Source organism: Rosa chinensis, chromosome 7 (assembly GCF_002994745.2).
Source record: "Rosa chinensis cultivar Old Blush chromosome 7, RchiOBHm-V2, whole genome shotgun sequence".
Taxonomy (NCBI): domain Eukaryota; kingdom Viridiplantae; phylum Streptophyta; class Magnoliopsida; order Rosales; family Rosaceae; genus Rosa; species Rosa chinensis.
Genome location: NC_037094.1, coordinates 13,118,562 through 13,130,505, shown reverse-complemented (window position 1 = coordinate 13,130,505; position 11,944 = coordinate 13,118,562). Strand labels below are relative to the sequence as shown.

The following is an 11,944-nucleotide window of genomic DNA, read 5'->3' as shown; positions in this document are numbered from 1 at the left end:
TGAGGCCTAATTCAATTCAGTCGCACTAAAAACTGAAGATTGAAACTAGGAAAATGGAGAGAATTCTTTATCCCTAATTCTTTGTGAAAAATGAGTTCCAACTACTCCAACCTCATTTTCCTGGTAATCGAACAAGGCGATGGTCCAGTTTCAGAAATGAAGGAATATGACCGTTTGATTCAAAATGTAACTTGATTGTTCTAAACATACAATGTTTAATAGCTAAGCATTATTCATTGAATGAAGTTTTACCTGCAATCTAATGGCTTGTTGGTCATAAGTAAGTATAACACAATTGAATCCCATACTACTTGTGAGTTAACAACAAGCTCTTATAGTTGTAAGTTCTGGTCTGAACACTGGAAAATTAAAACAGGAGGCTTTTAACTTCAATCTCAGCTCTCATACTTGAGATGAGTGATAATAGCTAAATAAAATTCTATTATAAATATTACAAAAAGAAGTTCATGACTTCATGTGAACTAAAGCAATAATCGCTAAATAAAACCATGAACTTCTACAAAAGCAACTGTACCTAGTACTTCTAGAGTTCTAGTAGTAATAATCAAACCAAGAAAAGACATCTACAGACTACGAACAGTTTAATTGCTCCTTTATTTTCGGAGAATGAATATAAAGATTCACCTTTAACATTCTAGCAACATTTGTACTATTGCATCCATTGTCGGTCTTTTAGACCGATCTTCCTCCACGCAGGAAATACCAATCTTAATCATCTTTGCTGCTTGGTTCCTGTTGTATTCACCATCCAATCTTGGATCCAACATATCCTCTATCCATGACTCTTCTCCACTTTGAATTCTATGCTTCGCTACTCTGATAAACCTTGTCATCTCTGTTTCTATCTCCTCATCATCTTCCGTCACCCAATTTGAAAGCCGAATGCCCTTCACTATCTCTAGAATCACCACTCCATAACTGTACACATCAACTTTTGCAGTGATTGGAAGGTTAGAAGCCCACTCTGGAGCCATGTACCCCTTTGTTCCTCTCATTTGAGAGAACTCTGAACCGCGGCCACCTCTTTGAGATAACTTTGCAAGCCCAAAATCCGCAATCTTTGGCTCAAAATCACTGTCTAGGAGTACATTTTCAGGCTTCACATCACAATGTATAACCCACTCTAGACACTCATGGTGAAGATAGGCTAAACCTTTAGCTATCCCCATTGCAACTTTCAACCTTTCTTTCCATGCAAGAAAACCTGGAGAGAACAAATGCTTGTCCAACGATCCATTTTCGATGTACTCAGTGATCAGGAGCCTATGTTTATTTTCTGAACAGAATCCCCATGTTCTCACTAGATTCATGTGATGGATTTTTTCGATTGTGGTTACTTCTGCCCAAAACACATCTTCTGCATGATAAATATCTCCCAATTTCTTGACAGCTACAACTCTTTGGTCTTCTAGAACACCCTTATACACAACCCCAGAAGACCCTCTTCCCAACTCTTCCTTGAAGTTTTGAGTTGCCTTCTTGAGCTCGGAAGAGAGATACATTCTGAAATGACTTGAAATCCGACGAAAGTCATCTTGCAAGGTGGGAGCTACAGCGCCACGTCTTCGGAAAAGTAAGCACCAACCTGATACTATGAAAAAAAATTCAACTACACCAACTGCAGAAGCAAAAGAATACAGATACACCCATCTCATCCTTTTAGTTTTCTTGTCATACATTGAAGCAGAACCTACTACCACAGCCATGGTCTCATTGTCCATGCATGAACCAGTCACACTGAGCTTGGCAGGTAGTGATGTATCCACATGAAGAGGTAGTTTGAAGTATAAGCTGCCCGGGTAAAACGGAGACTTGTGCCCATTGAAAAGAGCATTTTTTGTGTAACACAGAGTCGTCGTAGATTTTTCTGCTAGCTTGTAACGAAATGCTTGACACCGGCAATCATCTACGCAGAGTTTTCTGCAAGCGCTAAAGGTAATGGACTCCATGAATTTGAGATCAAATCCAAAAAAGTCCACATTTGGAATCTTAAGGAATTTCACTGGCTCTGAGCATGTAAGGTTGAACTTAGGGATGCAACCTTTGTTCCAGTTAGTTTTATCCAACACCTCATAGCCAGGAGGACATGAACATTTGGGCTCTGGTGTATAAACACAAATCCCATTTCTCCCACAAATCCCATGAACCCTACACCTCTGAATGAGAGCTTCCCAAGTCACCGCCCAAAACCCTGTTGAATTGAGACTATAAAGTCTCAAATTCCCATCATAATCTATAGTCAACCGCCTTTTCGGCCCCAAACCCATGTCACTAGCACGAAACCGCCATAGATCACTGGACAAAAAACGACCCAAATCATCAAAAACAGCAATTCTGCTACTGTTATAATTTGTTCTACCATTGTCAAACACACTATAACCAGGATTTGGCCAATAAAGACTTGAAATGTCAGGACCATCATACATGAGCCTCAACACATTGTCATTATCAAAATAGAAACTATAATATCCACTACCAAAGTTACCTCTCCCTAACAAATTAGAGACCAACTTCATGCCCTTGGTAAATAGTTGGTTAGGGAGAAGAGTATTGGTAGGAAAATCAAAGCTTTGCCATAGAATTTCACCTTGTGGGCCCCTCAAAACAAGGTTGCCAGAATTCAATAGCTCAGCCCTTTCAGCAAGGTTGGCAGAAGTAGAGTTGAGGTCGGGAGACCAGACTTGTATGCCATCCACATCTGTCAAGACCATTGAGCCATCTCGGGTCAGTGAGGTTCTGGAGCCCAAGCCATTAACGGGTCGGTTTCTGTTGGCCATCCAAATTACGGTTCTGTCCCTGGAGTGGGTGAACCAGATGGAGAACCAGTAGGCATTGGTGCCTACACCATAGAACCCACATGTGAAAGAGTTGTCCGGGGAAGTCAGGAAGTCTGATACATCATTTTTCACTGAGAGAGAAGAGCCTCTTTGTAATGTGTTGAGGGTTTTTGCAGTTGCAGAAGAGTAGAAAAACACAGTGATGAAACAGAAAATAAGAAAAGAAGGGAAATTTGGGGATGAAATAGCTTGGTGATCATACCCCATTTTTGAAGTTTTTAGTACTTTTTGTTTGTGATTCTTGAAGAACACAGAGGGACTATATATAGAAGCCATCGCCAATGTTGGCGAAGATACACTTGAATAAACCTTTTTAAAGCTAAGAAGCTAGGAAATTTATTTTAGTAAGGGCGTGAACGCGCAACTGTTTGCAGTTTGCAGCCCCATGTCACCATATTTAGTTGGTCAATCTATGTAAGCATATGCCGGGCAATTCTTTCTCAAACAAAGAAAAAGAAAAAAAATGCCGGGCAATTCAGATTACTTCTATTACTTTTATAAGGTTGATAAGCATTTTTGAACGACTAAAGAATATCTAATGATTCTAATAACTAATTGTGAGTTGATCATTCCGTTCTTTCAATTTATATATATATAGATTTCAGGCGTCTAGATCTATGAACGTGATATTCTTCAAACTCATTAAAAAAAAATTACGGTGCGATGATTTACTTCATAGCGCGAGGTCTCTAGTTCAAGTCCAGGATGGCCCAACTGCGCCAAGGAAAAGAATAGAAGAAACATTTGACTCCTTCATGCATGCTCCCCTTGGCTCGGGGGGATATAGCTCAGTACATAGAATTTGTAAATAAAAATGTATCTTGATTGAGTTTTAAAAACATTTAAAATTTTTGCTTTTATTACATCAACAACTGAGAAATACAATAACGAATAAGAGACCTATGTCACCACACCAAATAATACTGAACACATAAAAATAATTTTGAGAAGCACTATAAGCTCTTGGTTATACGCAAGGTTTTAAATTTCTCCGAAACTGCCGAAATTTCCGTCGAAATTTCCGTAATTTTGAAGTACCGAAACGAAATTCATATGCTATATCATTTCCGTCAGAAGTTTCCTGAAATTTTCCGTACATTTCCGCGAAATTCTTAATTTCCAAAATATCTACACACACAATATATATTTAAAAATTCACACCGAAATTTTGTCCGAAATTTCTTTAAAATTTCTATTAAATTTTTATGTCACCTACAATGAATTTTTACTTCATACTTTTATAGAGAAAATATGAATTTTTTTTTTTTTTGCAATCATGTTGAATACAACAAAAAACCTTTTTGTTTTTATCTGCTGCAAAGTTGAATGCTCCAACCATAACATGATTTCCTTTTTGCTTCGTCTCAAATATTGTATGCTTCATACACTGTAATATCATATTAGGTAATTCCACAATATCCGATATATGGATTGCATGTGGAAAGGGGACAACACGTACACATACAATAACCATGTGATGAAGTACGAAAATCATTTCCAAAATTCATGTACTTGGGAGCAGCATTGTATGATACTAAATGAAAGCAGTTCAACCAGCTAGATCGAACCACATCATAGTAGTTTTTATATTCCTTTTGTTGTACTTGTTCATTTTCATTCAAAGGAGTTTTGGTTTTACGTGCCCCGCCCCACCCCCTTGTAATTTTCTAATTATTAAAAAAAGTAAATCATATTTACATTATCAATACACATAGATAAAACACATTAGTTTAGCAACTTACTACAGTACTAGTTAATTACTCGTCCATATAAAAACTATCACAATTCTATTATAAATGTATAATTTTAGAGATGTTACATTGTAAATAGGTTTATTATAGGTTAGTTTAGTTTATGTAAAAGTTTCATTCAAAAGTATTATTTTATAAATGCAATTAATTTGATTTCTTTATTTTTAACCAAAATTTCCTTAAATTTGAAGTACCGAAATCGAAACTGAAACCGAAATTTGAAATCTTGGTTATACGATATAGTTACATCGGCAAATTTGAGGGCAGAGGTCCAAATTCTCATTACAGTATAAGATATGATATAGGCTTCATTTTGAAAAATCAGTATCAACCGTCGCTTTGGCCGAGTGGTTAAGGCGTGTGCCTGCTAAGTACATGGGGTTTCCCCGCGAGAGTTCGAATCTCTCAGGCGACGTTTAAACCTTTTTTGCTCAAAATTGATTTCTAATCAAAACCGACGGCCGTGGTCAGTTACTCATTTTGACTTTGATGATAGCAAATTCTCCTTCAACCACACGCACTCCAACACAACACTCACTCTATGCAACTCTCTCAGTTTATCTCAATGACTAGTACTTGTATTCAATTTCATTGCAAAGCTTCCAACTTTCTTGTTCCTTCACATTTTCTGGGTTCCTCTTCTTTCTTGCAGAGTCCCCAACCAAACCCACCACTAAGAAACAGAAACCCCAAGAGTTATACGCACAGAAGGATTAGCAATAGAAACAGAAGAGGTGGGGTTGTCTGTGGTGTGCTATTTCCAGTTGATCCATGGGCACCCAACATTGATTCACAGAGCATAGCTTCACAACTCTTTGCAGCTTCTTTGTTTCCCTACCTTGGTTTCTTGTACTTTATCACCAAGTCCAAGACTGCCCCAAAGCTCACTCTTTTTGGGTTTTACTTCTTGCTAGCTTTTGTTGGGGCAACCAGTGAGTTCTTCATCTTCTTCATCGCCTCTCAATTTACCTTTTTTACTTTTTTCCTGAAATTTTGACTGTTGTCTTAAGCTCCTAAGTGGGTTGTATATTTCCTATCTTTGAGAACATAATAGCCAATTAGCAAATGCTTGGATCTCATAATTGATATTGAAACCATTGGACTCTTTCTACATGGTGCATAAGAGAAAAGTTAAATTGGACTGGGTCAGTCTTTACACAATTGTCTAGTTGCTTTTGCACCATTGTTCTTGGACACTGCTGGTTATTATTATATTTTCTACTTGGGTGTTTTTAGAGTTGCTTATATATAAACTTCAAAGACAGGTTCTTGGTCTAAGTTTGAAATCCAAAAGAACAATGCTTGTGTTTTTGTCTAGCAAATTGTGATATAGCTATAATCATACAGGAGAATGGTCCTTTGATCATTTCTTCTCCATGAGAAGGGGATAGTAATCTTTCCTTGTACTAGATTTTGTTTCAATATGCTTCATTTCTGACTGAAACTCTCAGTGTCTGAAAATATAGTTCTTCTTGAATTTGCCTTGCTATTATCAATTTTTTACTGTCAATTGCTGCCTTTCAACTCTGACTTACTTCATTTTTGTTCTTTGCTTTCCTGTCGATGCTGATCAGTCCCTGCAGGAATTTATGGTAAGTTTTCGCTGTTTGAAAATGTTGTACACTTCATATTGAGTAATTCTATCAATGCCTGACTGTCTTACTCTCTTTATGTGGCTCAACAGCAAAGGTGAACTACGGCACTTCCTTGGCGAATGTTGATTGGTTACATGGTGGGGCTGAGTCACTTCTCACTCTAACCAACATTTTCATTGTGTTGGGGTTGAGAGAAGCTCTGAGGAAAGCTAAAGCAAACGAAGGAATGTCAGATCCTGTTCCAGGGTTGAAAGAGGAGAACAAAACTTCTGTTTAGGTGCACAAGACATATTTTGCTTTGTGTTCATTCCTATCGTGTTTTACTTCTCTATTAGCTTTTGGTCTTTTACTCTTTCTCTCTGCTTTACAACAACGCAATAAATGTCTATGCCTAATATCTCTGCAGTCTGTTTTGTGATGTTCTCCTGGGAGACCATAATCTCTCATTCAATAGATATAAAGTTACAACCTTTTTGTTATTATCTCTGCTGAGTATTGAAATGTTTGCTTGTTGTCCAATCTAGAATCAAATTATTGTTTTTGTTACTCCAATATCCCTGCTTTCTGTATTTGGGTATATGATGTGTTTGTGTTGAACTGCTGCTATATTATGAACCAATTAGGAGGACTTCAATTGGAATAAAAGAGAAAAATACTTGGAAAACTTGTATAATAATCAATCCTATCTCTTGATCAACATCAGAAAAAAACTCTTACTTTTACAAGTCTTCTTCCTCTCATATATTACATTGTTGATCCAAGACGTCTAACAATCTAGCAGCAAGGAAAATGCTACTTATTATTATTATTATCCTCAAACCCAAGTAGAATTATCAGAAAAGTTCTGGAGTGTCAAATTGGAAATTGGGGTCGAATTCCACTAGATCCAGTGGGAAATCCATGTCTGGAATTGGAGAATTGGTTGAGGAATTGGTGGCTGAGATTATCTCAGTGTGATCAGATTCTGAAAGTTGCCCGTTCGCTGCAATGTTTCTCATTTGGCTTGGTGGTGCCAAGTGGTAATTTGATTCGCCAGTGGCTGGAGATAGCAAATGTTGAGAGAAATTGCTAAAGAAATTCTCATTATCAAACATCGGAGATAGGAAGTCATCTCCATTCATCATGCATCCAAATGAAGTTGAAGTAAAAGCGAACGGAGATGCCATCATCTCTCTGTCTTCCAAATTCTCAGTATCAACCCTCAGATTAGTTGGAAAGCTCATTTGGTTCACTTGAGACTGCTGTGGTTCAGAAATGTTCTCGCGCTTATGTCTTTTTTGTTCTTGCTGTTCTGGTGATGGTGGTGGTGGAACTGATGTGCTGCCATGAGAGCAGGTATGCTTTCCTTTATATGTGATTTCAAATATGGTAGGGTCTTCATCTGATCTCTGCACTTGCTTTGTAGCCCAGCAGTTTTGTGTGTTCCTGAAGGTGCATCTATAGTAGCTTCTGCAAATATAAGCAAAAAGGTTGATCATCAGATTTCTTCATAACAAAGTGAAAATTATGCCTTTGAAGACATGTGTGTTTCTCCTTTTGTGGGCCAGTTCAAGATTTACCTAATAGGTGTGTGAGATACTTTTTTTTTTTTTTTTAGTACTTCTTTTCTCATTGATGATTCTAATTTCCACTAAAATGTTCAGCTTTGTGTGCGTGTAATAGATAAGGTATTATATATTGCTTTTCTATACGTGGCATCAGTGAATATTGCTGCAAATGATTGGATGGGTGAAATGGATTTTGTAGAAGGATAAGATAAATATTTAAGAAAGAGACCGTTTTATTACCTGGGATATTTGGCTCCTAGAATATCTTTCTGCCCATATTTTCTCCAGCTATGGCCATCTTCATGAGGTCCTTCAATCCCATTCTCAGAGCTAACCCTTATGACATGGTCAGTCCATTTGGCCATGATCTTTCTGCAAATGATATAAGCAGGAAGCATATTAGTTATCAAATAGCATTGTTTTCTTGTTCATATTCTATGACTTACAATCTTCTAAACTCACCTCTTTTTGGAGATTTCGTGCAGGTCCTGATGATCCTTGAAACTCCTGTGGTTATAGTCATCACCACAAGGACTTGTGTTGGCAGACATTCGAGATTCCTGAAGCACAATGGATTTTGCATCCACATGAGATGTTTGAGGCGTGCCACTCAATTGCAGTAGCAAAAGGGCCTTCTCGTACGAGGTCAATATCCTTTGCACTAAAAACTCCCGAGTTTCTGATGAAGTTGATGCTGCACTCAGACTTAGCCTCAACTGTTGTGCTAGCTCCATCCCTTGAATGATCTCCCCAACTAATGACTTCTGCTCCCAGCTCTTACTAGCAGTATCCATTTCTGCAATTATATATCTCAACAGGGACTTTGCCGCAAAATATATCACAGAGCTTATCTGGGTACTTGTCTGAAACAGCAGGATACAGTTACAATATCAGCAAATCTTCATCACACCGGGTACCTCAGATTTTTGAAAAGCAAAAGCTTCAAACTTTGCTGCAAGAGTTGAAGAAGCCAACGAGATTTCGAAGATTGACCCAGATTGTTGTTTAGAGCAAGAAGCTATGCACATGGAAGTAGAGTGATTCCGTAGAGCAAGGGCCTGATCGGTTGGGCAGAAAAATGAAGAAGGGTATTATGTGAAGCTGGAGAAGCAAATAGAGAGTGTGAGAGAATTGTATTTGAAATGTGAGAGTGAGGGTCTTGTATATATAGGTGCCTCTTTGGATTTGGAAGATAGAAAGTTGAAGGTTTGACTAAGAAACCGAGTTTTTCAGCTCTGACTAGTCTTTGGTCATATATGCTGACCAGTTCTATATAATAATTCCTTCAACTTGTACAAAGGGTCTCTCACCCAGCACTTTCTCTCTCGCTCTTTACGATTCGTCGTTTGTGGGAAATGCACATGATTGGGAAAAGCTACATAGTCAGAGTTTGTATGAGACTATGAGCCTAGTGTTTTGGTATGAATTTTCAAACCATATTCCGCGTTATTGTTTGGTAACACTCACTTCTTCCCAGTAGTGAGCAAAGTGCAATGGTGAACCTTATAACTTATAAGTGACGACAGGAATTGTTGAATTATATATATATATATATATATATATATATATATATATTTAAGGTTTATATTGCACAGTGTGATGTAAACTTTGACAGGGCCGGATTTAAACTCCCCATTAAAAAGACATTCCTCTCGATCTTATTGTTGTTTCTTTCCTCTGCGGCCGCGCTTTGGTGGGGAATACAAGAATTGGTGGGGAATACAAGAATTGCAAAAGTCTCAAGAACTTTGTACTGTTGAAACTTCTCCGAGTAGATGTAGAATATCAAGTATACCCTTTTCACACATCAAAACACTTAATAGTTAACAAATTCAGACTGATATAGATCATACTTTACAGTTTACACCTCACTCTCTCTCTTTTACATCTCTAAACATGTGTGGTCTTAATTACTGTTTTAGTATATTGCCAATCATAGCCACGGCAAGTGGTTCAGTGGATGCAGTGGGCCCCCACCACGGGTAATTTAGGATATGGAATCAACCACGTCCTGGGTTCGAACGCTGAGGGGGGGACATTGTAATTGCTGAATTATCAAACGTGGCCAGGCACCATGCTGCGATGCATGGTTGGAGCCTTTCACAGGCGCCGAGGGGGATTAGTCTTTGGGCATAGGAAGCCTTTGGGACACCCTCTTTAGGGGTCGCTCCGATCGTAAGGACGAATGACTCAAAAAAAAAAAAAAGTATATTGCCAATCGGCATAGTTTACAAACATCAAAATAGTTTAAAAATAGAATTAATAAATTCCGATTAATATAGATCATAGTTTACACATCACTTTCTCTTTTCTACATCCCTTGAACATGTGTTAGTTTTTTAGCATGTCACCAATACGCATAGTAAAATGCCTCTATTACTTGTAATGTCATGATCTACAAGTAATTGTTACCTGATTGTTTTTGTCACATATTCAAATCTACGTAATGTAATGAAATCGCAATAAAGAAATATAATGTGTGTTTTGTTAAAGGAAAAACACATTATGTGCCTTCGTCAAAGTGATTGACGGAGATGGAATCAATCAATTACCAATTAACATCAATCAACATGAATTACGGACTAATCAGTAGTTATTGTCATCATTATAATTGTTCTTTCCATTGTGATTCTCTCCCTATATAAAGGGGTTATGAAATGAAATGAGCAGACCAATTCCAATTGGCATTTTACTTTTACACGTTATCAGCACGCTCAGAGCAAATAGCCAAGAAAAAATTCTAATTTTCTAATTTCTTTCTGTCAAAAAAAAAAAAAAAAAAAAAAAAACCCCGAGTTTCAAATGGAAAAAGTTTTTTTTTCTCTCTTTCCACCGGCAAACCCCACCGGCCTCTTCTGCTTGCAGGTTCTCACCCCGTGCCCACCACAAAGCAGCTCATTGCCGGCAAACCCCATCAGCCTGAGCTAACTGCCCGCCTGCTCATCCTCCCTCTGCACCCACATCCCACTGCCCCAACGCAGCCCCTAGAAAAAAAACAGATCGGCCTCCACAGACCGGCCTCATCTTTGCAATCCTCCAGCGCCGACCCGATCTGGAACCCGACCTCACAACCCGCCTGCGTAGCCCAAGCCACCTGCAGCGACGGGCCCGTGTGTGAGATCCCAGCAGCATCGTGGCCAACCTAGCATTCACGCCTAGCCTCTATCCTCTGGCCCAGAAGAAGAACAGAGAACCCAACGAAGACGAAGACGCGGAGAAGAGAGAGAGAGAAAGAAAAAAAAAATTAAAAAAAAAAAACTGGGACCCGGCCCAAAGTAAAGAGCCGGCCTGAGGTCCAAAAGAAAAGAAACAGGCCCTGCGGCCCAGAAAAGAAAGAAAAAAGAGCAGGCTAATAAAAAGAAAAAAAAAACAAAGCCCACTACTGAAAAGGGAGAGGAAGCGGCCTAGTTTCATAAGCCCAAAAATATCGCTACGCACGCCTGCATCAACATGCGCGTGCGCTAGGATTGTTTTATTTTTCGAAACCAAGTATGTTCTCTTTAATTTGTTTAATTTCATACTATAGTAAATTCTCATTATTTATTTTCTTGAGTATGCTATATATTTTATTCTTTATGCTTTTATTATAAATTTTTCGAGCATGCTTAGTTAGATTATATTAATTATTTTACGCATGCTTTGTCATTTATACTTTATATAATTATCTTTAAGCCGTGATTATATATTTGATTTGTGAGCATGCCATATATATCTATATATATTGTTATATATTATTTATGAAATTTTGAGCATGTTTTTATTTTATTCACGCTTATATAAATTATGTCTACGCATGCTTTGTATTTTACTATTGTTTACATTTTATTTTACGCATGCTATATTATTGCTATTATTATGTGTAGTATATAATTTGTTGTATATTTGTGAAATTTGAGCATGCCATGTAGTTTATTTTTATATGCTATATTTAAATGTGCTATGATTATTTTTAATGCAACATATCAATACCGTTTGACCATGATAATGAAAATTCATGCGCATTATACACACACTTACTGTGATAAAATATTTTCACATAGCATCGGAAAAAAAATGTGTGACCATTACAAATCTTGGTCTTGAAATCTAATTCATACGTTTGGAAAATAATTTACGTGGATGTCTTTATGACTGCGTAATTTATATCTTCTCTCTTGTTTTATGTAGATGGCTGATCCAACTCGACCTGAGTT

The 11,944-nt window shown here is 37.7% G+C and overlaps 3 protein-coding genes and 1 non-coding gene across 4 annotated transcripts; 2 read left to right on the top strand and 2 right to left on the bottom strand.

The window, feature by feature from the left end:
• Nucleotides 1–628: 628 nt before the first annotated feature.
• On the bottom strand, nucleotides 629–3,114 carry LOC112180263 (putative receptor protein kinase ZmPK1). The gene has a single exon (XM_024318788.2). It carries the CDS (start codon nucleotides 3,063–3,065, stop codon nucleotides 648–650), a length of 2,418 nt encoding a protein of 805 aa, XP_024174556.1. The 5' UTR covers nucleotides 3,066–3,114; the 3' UTR covers nucleotides 629–647.
• Nucleotides 3,115–4,942: 1,828 nt separating this feature from the next.
• Nucleotides 4,943–5,024, top strand: TRNAS-GCU. Its single transcript has one exon. It is a non-coding gene; the product is annotated as a tRNA-Ser (tRNA).
• A 53-nt stretch (nucleotides 5,025–5,077) lies between these two features.
• On the top strand, nucleotides 5,078–6,686 carry LOC112176984. Its single transcript, XM_024315129.2, has 3 exons — nucleotides 5,078–5,541; nucleotides 6,184–6,201; nucleotides 6,294–6,686. Exons 1-3 carry the CDS (start codon nucleotides 5,151–5,153, stop codon nucleotides 6,479–6,481), a joined length of 597 nt encoding a protein of 198 aa, XP_024170897.1. The 5' UTR covers nucleotides 5,078–5,150; the 3' UTR covers nucleotides 6,482–6,686.
• A 152-nt stretch (nucleotides 6,687–6,838) lies between these two features.
• On the bottom strand, nucleotides 6,839–8,887 carry LOC112176983 (probable WRKY transcription factor 53). The gene is made up of 3 exons (XM_024315128.2): nucleotides 8,214–8,887; nucleotides 7,992–8,123; nucleotides 6,839–7,653 (listed from the first exon to the last, which is right to left on the bottom strand). The coding sequence occupies exons 1-3, from the start codon at nucleotides 8,543–8,545 to the stop codon at nucleotides 7,038–7,040; spliced, it is 1,080 nt and encodes a 359-aa protein (XP_024170896.1). The 5' UTR covers nucleotides 8,546–8,887; the 3' UTR covers nucleotides 6,839–7,037.
• Nucleotides 8,888–11,944: the final 3,057 nt, after the last annotated feature.